Source organism: Cucurbita moschata, unplaced genomic scaffold, assembly GCF_002738365.1.
Source record: "Cucurbita moschata cultivar Rifu unplaced genomic scaffold, Cmos_1.0 Cmo_Scf00001, whole genome shotgun sequence".
NCBI lineage: Eukaryota > Viridiplantae > Streptophyta > Magnoliopsida > Cucurbitales > Cucurbitaceae > Cucurbita > Cucurbita moschata.
Window position 1 is genome coordinate 2613327 of NW_019268517.1, and position 13962 is coordinate 2627288.

At 35.9% G+C, this 13962-nt stretch overlaps 3 protein-coding genes across 8 annotated transcripts in view; 1 reads left to right on the forward strand and 2 right to left on the reverse strand.

Annotated features, from left to right (window-relative positions):
- The first annotated feature begins 76 nt into the window (after positions 1-76).
- On the forward strand, positions 77-6654 carry LOC111441303 (putative threonine aspartase). The gene is made up of 11 exons (XM_023078268.1): positions 77-341; positions 847-897; positions 1289-1409; positions 1581-1665; positions 2379-2460; positions 3533-3662; positions 3757-3914; positions 3997-4160; positions 5013-5136; positions 5208-5312; positions 6235-6654. Exons 1-11 carry the CDS (start codon positions 198-200, stop codon positions 6325-6327), a joined length of 1257 nt encoding a protein of 418 aa, XP_022934036.1. The 5' UTR covers positions 77-197; the 3' UTR covers positions 6328-6654.
- Positions 6655-7357: 703 nt separating this feature from the next.
- LOC111452457 (bifunctional protein FolD 4, chloroplastic-like) lies at positions 7358-10695 on the reverse strand. Of its 4 annotated transcripts, none has more exons than XM_023093232.1 (6): positions 10558-10695; positions 10208-10419; positions 9496-9821; positions 8173-8409; positions 7919-8086; positions 7358-7724 (listed from the first exon to the last, which is right to left on the reverse strand). In XM_023093232.1, the coding sequence occupies exons 2-6, from the start codon at positions 10395-10397 to the stop codon at positions 7554-7556; spliced, it is 1092 nt and encodes a 363-aa protein (XP_022949000.1). In that variant the 5' UTR covers positions 10398-10419; positions 10558-10695; the 3' UTR covers positions 7358-7553. The 4 variants fall into 4 exon arrangements, with proteins under 4 accessions (XP_022949000.1, XP_022948983.1, XP_022948974.1 ...); XM_023093215.1 differs by having other exon boundaries at positions 10208-10432; XM_023093206.1 differs by having other exon boundaries at positions 10208-10432; positions 10537-10695.
- Positions 10696-11807: 1112 nt separating this feature from the next.
- The window catches only part of LOC111447188 (K(+) efflux antiporter 2, chloroplastic-like), a 13796-nt gene continuing 11641 nt past the window's right edge, over positions 11808-13962 (reverse strand). For all 3 annotated transcript variants that reach the window (XM_023086236.1, XM_023086217.1, XM_023086228.1), the window contains exons 15-21: positions 13845-13898; positions 13664-13722; positions 13264-13330; positions 12945-13121; positions 12667-12723; positions 12126-12200; positions 11808-12052 (exon numbers count right to left, since the gene is read on the reverse strand). In XM_023086236.1, coding sequence (XP_022942004.1) covers positions 11930-12052; positions 12126-12200; positions 12667-12723; positions 12945-13121; positions 13264-13330; positions 13664-13722; positions 13845-13898 — 612 coding nt within the window. In that variant the 3' untranslated portion in view covers positions 11808-11929. The remainder of the gene's footprint in view (positions 12053-12125; positions 12201-12666; positions 12724-12944; positions 13122-13263; positions 13331-13663; positions 13723-13844; positions 13899-13962) is intronic.

A 13962-nucleotide genomic window follows, 5' to 3' on the forward strand; every position in this document is an offset into this window, starting at 1 on the left:
TTTTTTTTTTTTTTTTTTTTTTTTTTTTTTTTTTTTTTTTTTAACTGTATCGTACTAAAAAGGAAAAAAAGGGTGGAATATGGAATTTTCATTGCTTCAAAGCGTACAGTGCCGACGTTTGACTCGCCGATTCTAACTACGGCCGCCCGATCGCCGGAACTCGTTCTTCCGCTTTACATTGTTGTTTATCGTGAGAAATGGCTGCCGAGGCTCAAGATCAAGGCCATAGATTTTTCGTTGCTGTTCATGTTGGCGCGGGATTTCACGCACCTTCCAACGAGAAAGCCCTCAGGTCGGCCATGAAACGCGCTTGTTTAGCTGCCTCTCTAGTTCTCCGAAAGGTTTGTTTCACAATCTGTCAACTCAATCAAACACAAAGACTGACGCATTTTCGATTTTCACTCGATTAAAAGTTGAAACTAGGATTACCGGATTTTTAGATTTTCGTATTTCCCCTATCCAATTGATTGTGTTAAGCGAGCCGGATTCATTGTTCAGCGTGATTGTAGATATAAATTTTGTTGGAATGTATCCAGCTCTGGAGAAGTTCACGAGCATGGCGACCTCTTTGTATTCTTCTTTTTGTATGATTTTTATTTGAAGTTCGTCTATGTTTTCTTCGCTGCATTGTTGGTCTGTATCGAGTTATTTGGAAGTTCACGAGGACGACCACTGCCTATTCTTCTTTTCGAATCATTTCACTTGGAAATATCTTGTTCATCGCACTGTTGGCATGTATGGAGTTATAGAGAAGTGCATGAGATGGCGAAAAATTCATATTCTTCTTTCGAATAATTTGTATTTGAAGTTCGTTAGTATTTTCTTCGTTGTTCTATCTTGTTTCAGGGCTCAGGCGGTTGTTTAGATGCTGTTTCCGCAGCTATACAAGTTCTAGAGGTAATTTTCTCTGTCAAATATCTTATTTCGTTTCGTTTTCTCTTAGTGCTGCAGTGTAATTTTACATTTGGTAATTTATGGTTTGTATCATATGAATACCTATTCTATATCTGGAATGAAAATCATCATACCATAGTTGGACTACTGAATTCGGATGATTTGTAGTGAAACAAAGTGTTCATACCAGTCTTCCTGGGATCGTGTCGTTTGGTGGTACCATTTTCATTACTTTGCGGTTGTTGGTTCACTAAGTGTCTTATCTACACGACGAATTAGCTGTACTCATACCTATAAAAGTGCTATAATGTTATAATATGGCGACCTACTGATCTCTGAAACTCTTAAAGCTTCTATTTGTATAATCTATATTTAAAGAGAGAATTTATTGTAGGACGATCCAGTGACAAATGCTGGACGAGGATCCAATTTGACTGAAGATGGTCGTGTAGAGTGTGATGCTAGTATTATGGATGGTGATACAGGTGCTTTTGGAGCTGTTGGTGCAGTGCCAGGTTTAACATTCTCTAATGATGAAACTATTTGTTATCATTTATCAGCATTGGCTTCTCGGTTATTTCGATCTCCATATATTATGTGTGACTATATCTTTGCACATTTTAATAGTACTGCTACTGTACTTATTTTGTTAACTTAATTGATATCTATCGTATGTTCTAGATCAGGTGTCCGAAATGCTATAAAAATCGCTGCTTTACTGGCAAAGGAACAAATATTGGGATCGTCTCTGCTGGGCCTTATACCTCCGATGTAATTATTATTGTGAGATTGCATTGCTTTATTATCTTTCCTTGCAATGGCTCTAGCATTTTTCCTATAATAGGATATTTTTCGCGTGTGTTAGACATTAGTCGGTCTGTCTCACGAAATTACAGAGAAAATCAGCATGGAAAGAATGAGAACAGTCCCCAACACACAATAATCTCAGGGCTTCAAGAGGCCGAGTACTGTCCTTCCTAGAGTAAGCTCCAGACCAAAAAGATCTTACTAGCTGAATGTCCATGCATGGATATAACCCGCAAATGAAATACCGGTCCTCCCTACATAGCCTATTGTCACATCACCCTATTACAAAAACTGGACAACCCTCAAAAAGCACATTCACAACACACTGATTCCAACTAACTAACCGTTGACTCGTCCCCTCCTTTGCAACCTGCCTCCCTCTTCTTGTACGTTAAGTGCACTGAGGACGTTGCCTTCTCATCATCATGCGAGTTGGTTTCAAGTTTAGCAACGGATGATGCCATTGCCATTACTATTCTTTATTTTTTGCTTTGTTTATTTTCCTACTTCGATTCTAAACAATTGTGGAAAACAGTGTACTGTTTTGTTTTTATCAAGATTTGATGTGGTATTGCTCTTGAATGTAGATTGCAGAGTGTGTAACAACTAGTATGCTGCTTCATTCTTGAATTTCGAATTTCTAAAATCTAATCACCAGGAAGGTTTTCCTTGTGCAGCTTCCTAGTTGGTGAGGGTGCTTGTACTTGGGCAAAGTCCAAAGGCATTTGGTTGCCAGAAACTACTGCAGAGGCTAATGAGGTTATATGAGTAACTAAGGGACCGTTTGATAATCGTTTCATTTTCTGTATTCTGTTTTTGTTTTTCATTTAAAAAACCAGAGTTGTGTGATAACCAATTTTGTTTTTTGTTTTATGTTTTTTTAAAACCGTTTTCAAAATTAGAAGCATTTTTTTTTTTTTATATAAAAAAGTAGAACTCATTTTCTTCCTCTTTGACACATCTTTCTCCAACAAATTCATTTTTTTTACTTTTTTTTTTCTTTCCAAAACTTTTCTCCCTATATTTCTCTCGACAAAATTTTTGTTTCTCTCTCTACAAGTTCTCATCTCGATATAATTATCCTCTCTTTCCCTAATTTTCATCCCTGCATAACTTTTTGTTCTCTTTAAAATGTTCATCTTTATTAAACTTTCATTCATCTTCTCTTTAATATACTTTCTAATTTCTCTCTCTAAACTTTTTTTTCTCTTTATCTCATCTATTTCTAAAATTTCTCTCTAACTTATCTACTTCTAAAATTTTTCCCCAACATTTCTCTCTCTAATAAATGTATCTCTAACTTTTCTTTTGAGAAAACATAGCTCCCTAAATTTTCTCTTGCTACAACTTTTTATTTTTTATTTTTGTCATTTATCTTTATTTCTCTTACATATTTTTTATGCTTAACCTTACTATTTCCAAAATTTCTCTTTTTATTTAAATTTTTTCTCTCTAAATTTATCTCATCTCATCTAACTTCTTTTTTCTTTATAATTAATATTTTTTTATGAAGTCTAATTAATATTCTCTCACTAAATATTTTCTCTTGTCTCTAAATTTACCATCTTTAACTTTTCTTTCCGAAACATTTTTATTGGTCTCTAATTTTTTTTTCATCTCCGATTTTTTAAAATCAGGAAACCAAAAATAAAACAATTATTGAACATGTATGGTTTTTGTTTTTAAAAAACAAAAAAACCAAAAACTGAAAATTGAAATGGTTGTCAAAAGGGCCCAAGTAAAATCTTCTTTGATTTATCTAAGCATTGAATTAACCATCTATATCTTACATTGTTGGGTGAATCATCGCATCTTTTACCATCACATATAGTGGTTGGTGACAGAAAGAGCAAAAGTTCAATGGGAAAGATACAAGTCAATGATTCAACGTGCGAAAGAAAAGAAAGAGAATTCTTATGTAGTGAATTCTTGCAGTTCTCAAGACAATACTAGAATATCGGGTTTGGGTTCTCTATTTTATATGTTATCCTATTTTAACCATCTCCTCTCGCCTGTTCCTAATGCCTTTTATTTATTTTTATTTTGATTGTGTAGAAGTCCAATCACACAATCCACTGGAAGGCACAACATGCCAGTCAGCAACGTTAAATGATGCAGAAAATGATTGTACTATGGACACGGTTGGTGTTATATGTGTTGACAGTGAAGGACATATCGCATCTGGGGCCTCAAGTGGTGGCATTGCAATGAAGGTAGTTTGTGCTTTTCCTCATAAACGAGGTAGAAGTATAATTGCATGATTAGAAAAGGATTTTAACAGATTTTAACTTTTAGGTCAGTGGACGTGTAGGATTAGCAGCAATGTATGGTTCAGGTTGTTGGGCGTCCTCAAAAGGTCCATTTGGGACTCCCTTCATGGTTGGGGGTTGTGTTTCTGGTGGAGGAGAGTATCTAATGAAAGGATTTGCAGCTAGGGAATGCTGTGTATCATTATCACTGTATGTTTCTCCATCATCCATGATTAAGTTTCAGTGAATTTTCAGTGCTAAAACACTTCAATATTTTGAGGTTTCATTTTATTTATTCTGAAATTGCTTATCCAAAATGCACAAACACAGACTCCGGAACTTTGACCTCAACCTAAAGATTTCTATAACTGTACATTGTAGAACCAAGCATAATCGTCTGTGTTCATTGTTTAATTGTTGTCAATGTACCTGAATGAATTTCTTATGATGTTCTCATATTAGAACATCAACCATATGGTTTCTATAGGGGAGGTCTTTGTGCAGCGTGGAGGACTTTATTCTATAGAATGTTAGCAATATTTATTAAGAACAAAATCATGATGTGTTGGTCTAGTGATAAAAAAAGACCATGTAAATAATAAGGGGTTTGAGGGAATGAGTTCAAGTCATGGTGGCCATCTACGGATTCTCTAGAAGGAAAATTTTGTATAAAGCATATTGCCAGTGTATTTATTTCACTTTCACATCGATTATCTAATGGTAACACTAATATCAATAACTTTTGGTTTGTTTTTTTCAAGCGAGCACCCAAGCTGAAGTTTGAATGCGCATATGGAGTGTTTGAATTTCTTAAACAATTCGAACCAAGCAACCGTGTGTATATTGAATCTGGAAAGTAGTTAATATATTAAGATTAGTCAAGTTTGCTCCCTGATAACATTGCTTGATGAGATAATGACCATCTGAAAATCTTTCTTCATTCGTTGCATTTATTCTTGATCAGGTCTTATTGTTTGCACATTGAAGAATATTTGCTTACTAATTAATTAAGTTGAGTCGTCTATTATTTTTATTTGACATTGTTATATATGGTCCACTCAGATCACAGGCAGGCCCGGCCTCTGCTTGCATGAAAGTTCTACGCAATTTTGTTCAAGAAAGCAGTCAACATAACACTGATAAGAGTGCTGGGATTTTACTTGTCCAGGCCGATGCTCCTAAATTGGTGACCTACTAATTGAACACTTTTTGTTATTCCATTTATCGTAATTATGTATCTCAGTATTGTTGCCACAGGCCCCAGGACATCCGCAGAAGTTGAAGGCCGTGGAGATTGCTGCTGCTTATTCTTCCCTTTCATTTGGAATGGGTTACTTTGCAAGCTCCATGGAACGACCCAAGGTATTTATTCACAGTTTTCTGATTCTGTGATGATGTTAGAATCCAAGCTGTTTAATTTGGAAAAGGCCTCAAGGTAAGGGGCTATATGCACTACCTTTTGTTTTCTATTTTTTAGAGTAGAGGGAGAACTAAGCTACGTTAGAGAGATGGAAAGAAAGGTATACATTTTAGAGGGAGATGTTAGAGAGAGGGAATGGAAATAGACAGAAATTTGAGAGAGATCCAATGTTATAAAGAGAAATGTTACGGAGGTTAGAAAAAGAATGAGGAGCACAGGGAAATAAAAGCTATAGAAAGAGAAATATTAGAGATGGAAATAAATTTTAGAGAGAAAAGTGAGGCAGAAATATGAAAGAAAAGGAAAGAAAAGGAAAGAAAAGTCCTTGAGTGAGAACTGTTTAGAGAGAAAAATTAGTGGTAGATATTTAGAGAAAGTTACGTTGGAATTACTCAGTAATGGACTTCCTTTCGTTCTTTCTTACTTAGCCTTAGATGTCCTTTCATACATTCTCGAACCTCCGACCGATGAAATCTCTATGCACGTGTTCTTTCTTTCCAAGAGAAAGGAGACTAGTTGTGAGTTATAACATTACGTGTCGAAGTAAGTAAAAGTGAGATTTTGAAGGACGGAGACTGTTTGTGAGTTATAACATTATGTTTCGAAGTAAAAGTGAGATTTTGAAATACAGTTCAAAACCTTTTTTCAAAATGTACTTCAAATATTTTAAACCATTTAATTTCAAAATACAGGAACTGAAAAATCGTTATCAACTGTCCCTAAGTTCCCAGCCACGACTACTACCTTTCTGGCAGTGTTGAGATCATTCGTCTCAAAGCATGCATCTTTCCATATGAATATTTCAAACAATCATATTTGTGAAACCTTTGGTTGATTATTAAATCCTCTATTTTCTTGTCTCAGGTGTCCATTTTAAGAAGTACTAAACAAAACAATAAGATGGGAATCGATCATTTTGAAGCACGTATCGATCTTTCGGACAACGGGAAGCTCTAACACAGCTATAGCCAGAACGAGGTGCAAGAATTACGCTCTCCATCTTGCGTCACGGTCCAATTCTACAGAGAAAAGGTCATAATTGTAGAACTTCCATTACGTTTTTGTTTATTCCAATAACAATTTGAAGATGCAGATAAGAGCATTAATTATCTATTGAAAATTAGACTAAAAAGTTAGGTTCAGATCAGATGCTCTTCACTCATGTTCCCTCCAAATTTGAGGTTGCAGTTTCTAATTTCTGGGATGGATAACACAAAGGTCAAGAGAAGTTAAAGTTGGTACCATATTTATTTAGCTATACCTAATAACGAGCATTTTCTGAAATATGTTTGATCCCCTCCTCTCTGCCATCATCTTAAATGATATCGATAATTAGTGGCATGTTTGAAAGTGATTTTGAGAGTTAGAGCTCTAGACTATGACCATTTTAAGCTGAATGCTGGGTCTCTCACTACTTTCTGCCCGTGTTTTGCTATTTTTCTTTTCCCAGGGATATACCCTTTCTCAATTATGATGTACTAGGTTAGGTTGCCATCTAGATCTTGGTCGAGGATGACTGCAGAATTCTGGTAGCATTCTTCCCTTGATTCACGATCCTTTTTGCTGAATTAATCCTCCATGTGTCGGGACCTGAAGTGTGGTGGTGCTCTTCTACAATTTCTTCAATTACATAGATAACAACTCATTTCCCTTCGGTCTCATCCTCTATGAAATTACTCTAAAACATAGTGTTGAATGAAATTGAACTTGTAGAAGAAAAAACAAACACAGGTGAATTTGGTTTATTTAATTCAAATAAATTATCGATTTTAACCAATTGAATAATTAATTTAGTTGGTTCAGTCATGAATAAATTTTTGTTAAAAAACGAAATGTTGGTTTGAGATTGACCTACTTATGATTTATGACCTATCATCAAATAGTCATCATCTCGACCATTCATCTTTTCATCCTAACCGATCGATTTTTGTTTCAATCCATCTTGTTCGTTATAATTTGCACCCCTAGCTAAACTTCGATACGACAATGCAACAACAAAATGTGTATCCCCTGTGATTATTCAGAATATAGAAAAGATCCAACAAATACAAGGTTCAATCATCCACAAGTCATTCATTCACCCAAAAGAAGATAAGTTATAATGACTTGAAAAGATGTGTGCTCACACATGGGGTTATTTGACAGCTTGGTCCTTCGCTAAAGGAAAGCTTTTTGGGTAAATTTCACTGGAAGTTGTGTGTTCTTTTTGCTGCTGTGAGCGTGTTCGAGAGGAGCATTGCTATCGTCATTGGCCCGACTCCCCCGGGTACGGGAGTAATAGCCGAAGCAATTTTGCTGGCCTCCTCATAACAGACATCCCCTACAAGTCGATATCCACGGGGACTACTTGCATCCTGTTACACGAAGATGACAACCGAGTGTGAAACTTTGAGTGCAGAAACGAGAGAAGATTCCGGTTTAGCCATATGTACATAGACATGCCACGAAGATCAAAGAGAACAAGGGCTTATTCGATCTAATCGTACCACGTAATCCTTTAAGAGGTATTTAACGATAATAAATGTTTGCGTAATAGTACTTTACTCACCTCTACCGGATTAATTCCAACGTCAATAATTACCGCACCGGGCTTTATCCAACTTCCCTCAACCATATTAGCTTTGCCAACAGCTGAGATGATAATATCAGCTTGTCTTGTTAACTCTTCGGGGTCCTTGGTCCTCGAATGAACTACGCTAACGGTCGCATCTTCTCGCTACACAAAAACGATAAACATTATCGTCAACTGAATCAACAATCAATAACGTTGTGAAGTAGATAGACTAAAAATTCAAAACTCACTTGAAGCAAAAGAGCAGCTGGAGTTCCTACAATATTGCTTCGACCGATTACAACAGCTCTCTTTCCTTTGATACTAATGTTGTATCTATGCAGCAATTCAATACACCCTTTTGGTGTGCATGGAACAAACAATGGTTCTTCACCTCTCATTGCAAGACGACCAATGTTCAATGGGTGGAATCCATCTACGTCTTTTTCAATGCTAACCGCATGTAATACATTCTGTTCATTCATATGCTGCCAAAATCAATGAAAACATGTTATGTTGGATCTTGAATAGCTAATGTAATGGGGTCCATTGCACGATAATACTGCTATAAATATGTTTCCCGTTACCAAACTGAGTACAGTTCAACGGATAATTAACATGTACTAATTACTCTCTTGAGGTCGGAGGTTCATATCCTCGTATATCCCATATTTTTTGTACTAACAAAATATGCATATTGCAATGTAAAATCCAAGTTCAAACTCTCATCTATATTCAGATAGGATAAGACATGTAGAAATGAAGATAGCAAACAAATAATGCAGATACCAATAATAAAATAAGCAGCACCCAACGAACGACATGACCACACCGCTCGATAACAATTTTTTTTTACTATGCATGTTCCGAAATTTAATTTGTACTTGTTTTCTCTCCATTTTTTTTTACTATGGTTTTAAATTGAATTCTTAGTCAGTTCTACAATAAAAAAAACACGTTTTTAAAATTGGTTCTTTTTTAACATTCGTGGGTGTCTAGGGCAACTTGCGCACACTTCAACTAATATCATGGGACAACCACTTGACCTACAACATTTGGTTATCAAAGAACCTCGTAGGGTATTAAATCCTAGGCAGGTAGCCACCCTGTCCGAACTCATTCCTTCTAAGCCCTTCTTTTGTTTGGTTTTCTAGATTAAAAAAACATAGAAACTCATATGTGGAAGAAGTGCTTGTGAGCATCATTTTCAAAAACAAAAAGCAAACAAGCAAATGATTATAGACCGAGGTCATAAGTTTAGAGTGTCCTAGTAATATTCTAAGATAATATAGTAAAGAGTGACAATATATGTAACATCTCAAGCCCACCACTAGCAGATATTGTCCGTTTTGACCTGTTACATATCGTCATAAGTCTCATAGTTTTAAAACGCGTCTGCTAGGGAGAGGTTTTCACACCCTTATAAAGATACTTTGCTTCCCTCTCCGACTGATATGGGATCTCACAATTTACCCCCCTTCGGGAGCCAGTGTCCTAGCTAACACTCGTTCTTTGAAGGTGGGATCTCACAATATAAGTTACTTGACAAATGAAATGAAGTTGAGTAAACATACCTTAGGCAAAGGCAATTGAACAAGGATGCCATGGACAGATGGATCATCATTGAAGTCGGATATATGCTTGAGCACTTCTTGCTCGGTGGCATTTTCAGGCAAGTTTACTTCAAAGGATTTAATACCCACAGATTCACAAGCTTTCTTCTTGTTCCGTACATAAGTTGCAGAATCCTTCCTATCTCCAACAAGGATGACTGCCAATCCCGGAACAACACCAATGGCATCCTTCATTCGAGATACTTCAGCAGTAATCTCCTCTCTTATCTGCTTCGCCACCAATTTTCCATCAATAACTTGTGCAGTTGCCTCGGTCGAGATTGAAGCTGAAGTAAAAAGAAAATAAGAATCCAGAATCCCTAGCATAAAAGCCACACAAAAAGATCTCTCCATTGCTCTAACAATGAAAATCAAGCTGTATTCTCCATGGTAATGGTTACTGAAAAAGTACATAAAAAACTATGAACAATCCAAGATCATCCAACCACAACATGCATGCCTATACATAGAACACTTATTCTGAAGTTGCATAGCCAGCATTCAAAACTACAATTTAACACCAGTAACGCTGGAAGCTAGAATGCTTGCAAGCAGCATAAAATCAACATTCCAGAGTTCCACAAGTTCAAGGAGAAAAATTAGGTGAAAATGAAACGGCAGATCCTATGAAGCTCTAAATAAAAGAATTTTTCTCATAAACAAAGAGACATACCAGAGATGACGGGCAAAGTTGAAATTGAAGATCGAGAAACAAAAGTTCTAGGATACGCAGGACAGGAACGGCCAAGAACACGGTGAAAGAGAACAGCGCTATCGGAGCTTCGAAGCCTGGTTCGAGTAGAGGGAACAAGACGAACAATGGCGGAAGGGGAACAATCTGTGAATTTCATCGATGATGCCATTGGAAGACACCGTAAGAAAAATCTGCACGTTTTTGCTAAAAAAACAATCAGGAATTACAGAGCTACAGAGCGGCGGAGCAAAGATAAACTGTAGAACAAGGCAAAAAGATACACTTATTTCGCTCTCTGTGTCACTCACGATGAACAAAGAGAGACTTACTTTTGTAGGCGAAATCAACAAAGACAGGAATCAGAACAGGTGTAGGATGATGAGCGCCGGCGGAGAAGACGGCGGAGAAGTGGCGGCTGAAATAAAATGAATCCCTAACGTGAACACTGATTATTCACTCCGGCAGAGGAGCCGTTTCCTTTTATTATTATTATTTTTAAATTTTTTATTTTTTTTTTAAGTTTTAAGCTTAACATAAGGTATTGTTAAAATGTCCATTAATGGTATTTATTTTTAAAAGTGGACTAATTTGTCTCTATTTAAAAAAATTATATAAATAATAGCAAATATCATGTTTATACTTAATGATTTTCTACATAGTGGTAATAGAAGATATAACTTGCACAAATTCTGATCTAATCCACTCAAACTAACGAAGAGAGAATCTCGAACTAGTTCATCGAGCCAACAGAATCTTATGTACAATTATAGACAAATGATTCCTTCATCGAATAACGAATGATATGATATAGATATCATATCAGTTCAAGCAAAAGCTCTACAAAATTATTGTGTTATAAGTTATGTCCACATCACGAATGGTAAATATACAAGAGCTTTGGAATAATATTGTCAAGCACTTGAACAAAACTACTTAGTCGTGCCAATAGATTGGTAAATTCTCAAATGTCGAACAAAGTACTCCAAAAGAAAAGAAGTCGAGCCTCGATTAAAGGGAGGCGTGCTTTGTTCAGAGGGGAGGTGTTGGATGATAAAAGTCCCACATTGGCTAATTTTGAGAATGATCATGGGTTTATAATCAAATAGTACTCTCTCTATTAGTGTGAGGCCTTTCGGGAAAGCCCAAAGCAAAACCATGAGAGTTTATGCTCAAAGTGGACAATATCATACCATTGTGAAGAGTCGTGTTTATCTAACATGGTATCAGAGTCATACCCTAAACTTAGTTTATAATTTTCACCCCTCAAAGTAGACAATATCATACCATTGTGGAGAGTCGTGTTCATCTAACATGTATCACAATTCTAACAATATGGTTACGAACTATCATTACCTGCAACAAGCTCCACTGTAGATAGAAAACAAAAGCAAAATCTCTAATAAATACTAAAATTTGAACCAGATTAAAGAAATAATGGTTTAATTAAAAATAATAATGCAAAATTGAAAGTGTATCTAGTAATCTAGAAAGTTGTCATGTCCTATGGATCTTGTAAAGGGTTAAAAAAAACGGTTGGCTAACCCTCTTTTCAATACCAATTTTCTGTACACTTATATATCAATGGGAAATTGTTAGTCCACTCTTGAAGGCTTTGTTCTTCCTTTTTTGGATATTGGACCCCCACCCTTCTTCTTCCCCTTGGTTCGTTCTTTCTTTGTCTCGACTGTTAATTGATGGATATCATGTTGTGAGTGTTCCTTCAATGACTTGGTTCTCATCCGAAGGATCAGAGGTTTGAATTTTTGGTTTACTCATGATTCGAGAAAATCCGTACCCAAGTGAACTTCCACTGGCTTCAGATAGCTGCAAATGTAGACTAGAACGGTAAGGTTACTACAAATGATAAATTTGTGTATGAAAATGGCTGACAAATTACCTCGGTAAGCTCGGATAAATGTCGGGATCTAAACTCGTTGATCGTTGCAGCAATCTCCGACATGGGTAGTTTAGCCTTAAGGAAAAACAATCAAACTTTAAGATCCATTTGTAGTTGCACAAAAAACATTTTCCCTTATTATAGTTTTGGATTGTAATTTGAATGCCAAAAGTAACAAAACATGAATAAAACATTAAATCTCTTCAAACAAGCATTCTTCAGAATTCAAGGACACAGCTGTATAACCTATCAAACAGATGTTGTTCAAGTAAGGCCGTCTTCAAACTAGCATTCGGAGTACATTTATTATGCAACAAGCAAAAAAATCTTGATGTAACAGCTCAAACCCACCGCTAACAGGTAGTATTTTTTTTGGGCTTTCCCTTTTGGGTTTCCCCTCAAGGTTTTTAAAATGCGTTTGCTAGTGAGAGGTTTCCACACCTTTATAAAGAATGTTTCGTTCTCCTCCTCAACCGACGTGGGATCTCACGATATCAATTTGTTTTTAACCGATAATAGTTTATTATAATAATGCAATTACCTGAGCAAGAACGGCAGCAGCCAACTGTAAGCTTGGTTCCAACGTCTCAGGAACCACCTGCACGCGTTTTCCAGCAAAGACAAAGATGTGACTAAATTTGCAACATACTATGAACCGCACCACTAATTCTCCCTTAATTTAATGAATCTTCATATAATCTAAAGTAAAAATTATCACAAAAAATATATTGGGTGCGTCAGATAACAAGAAAAGAAATATATCATGCTTTAAAATTTAAAAACTCAGCATCACATCGTTCAAGAGTTCAAAACTAATACCGCAGTTGCCCCAGCCTTCTCCAAATTAAGGCCATGATCAACATCATGAGCTCGAACAAAAGTCTTAACATTAGGGAAATACTTGTTTAGAGCCCAAACGGTTCTGTAATTTGCACCCGGTGAATCCAGTGTAATTGCAGCAGCACATGCCCTTTCAGCACCAATTTTATGAAGAACCTAGTTACCAACATAAAACATGTTTTTTTATTAAAAAGAAATCGAGTTTTTATTGACAAATATGAAATAATGACAAGACCAACAAAAGAAGATGTAAAGAGAAAGAAAGCCGGGAACTTGGTTTCTCATATGCAATTTTTACCTCTCGACTTCCAGCATCTCCAAAATACACAGGAAGGTCCAGGGCACGTCCAACAGCCACTCTATCGCTAAAAGAACAAAACACAAGAAACTTCATTTCAGCTCTAGTCTTAAAATAAATAATATATAAAAAATTTAAAAAACTAGTTCTGTGTAAATGAATTTCCTCTTAGAAACCTGTCATCTATTTCTTGAGGATTTAATAAAAGTTAAAATTGACATTAGAAGATCAAAGGCAATATACAAAAATACATGATTTAATGGTCAGGTCAACAAACTTCAATGGTACATATATTTTCTTTCAAGAAAAGCATGTCAAGCATATACACGGGATTAAGAAAGAAGCGTTAGTTGTTCTGCAAGGCCAATAAAGAAATTTTATTTTCTAGAGTCAAATGTACCTTCGCACATCAAGGGCAACAAAAGGAATCAGTCGCTCTGACAGAAGCTGGGCTATTATCTGAGGGTGACAAAGAAAGACAGAGGTAAAGTATTGTAGTAAATGCCATAATACTAATATCGAACCCCCTTAGTAAGATTTAAAACAATTTATATCATAGTAACTATGAACAAGAACCAGACCTGACCAACTCGTCCAAATCCACAAAGAATGATATGATCTTGTAAATCATCAGTCTGGTGAAATCATTAAAAAAAAAAAAAAAAAAAAAAAAAAAAAAAAAAAAAAAAAAAAAAAAAA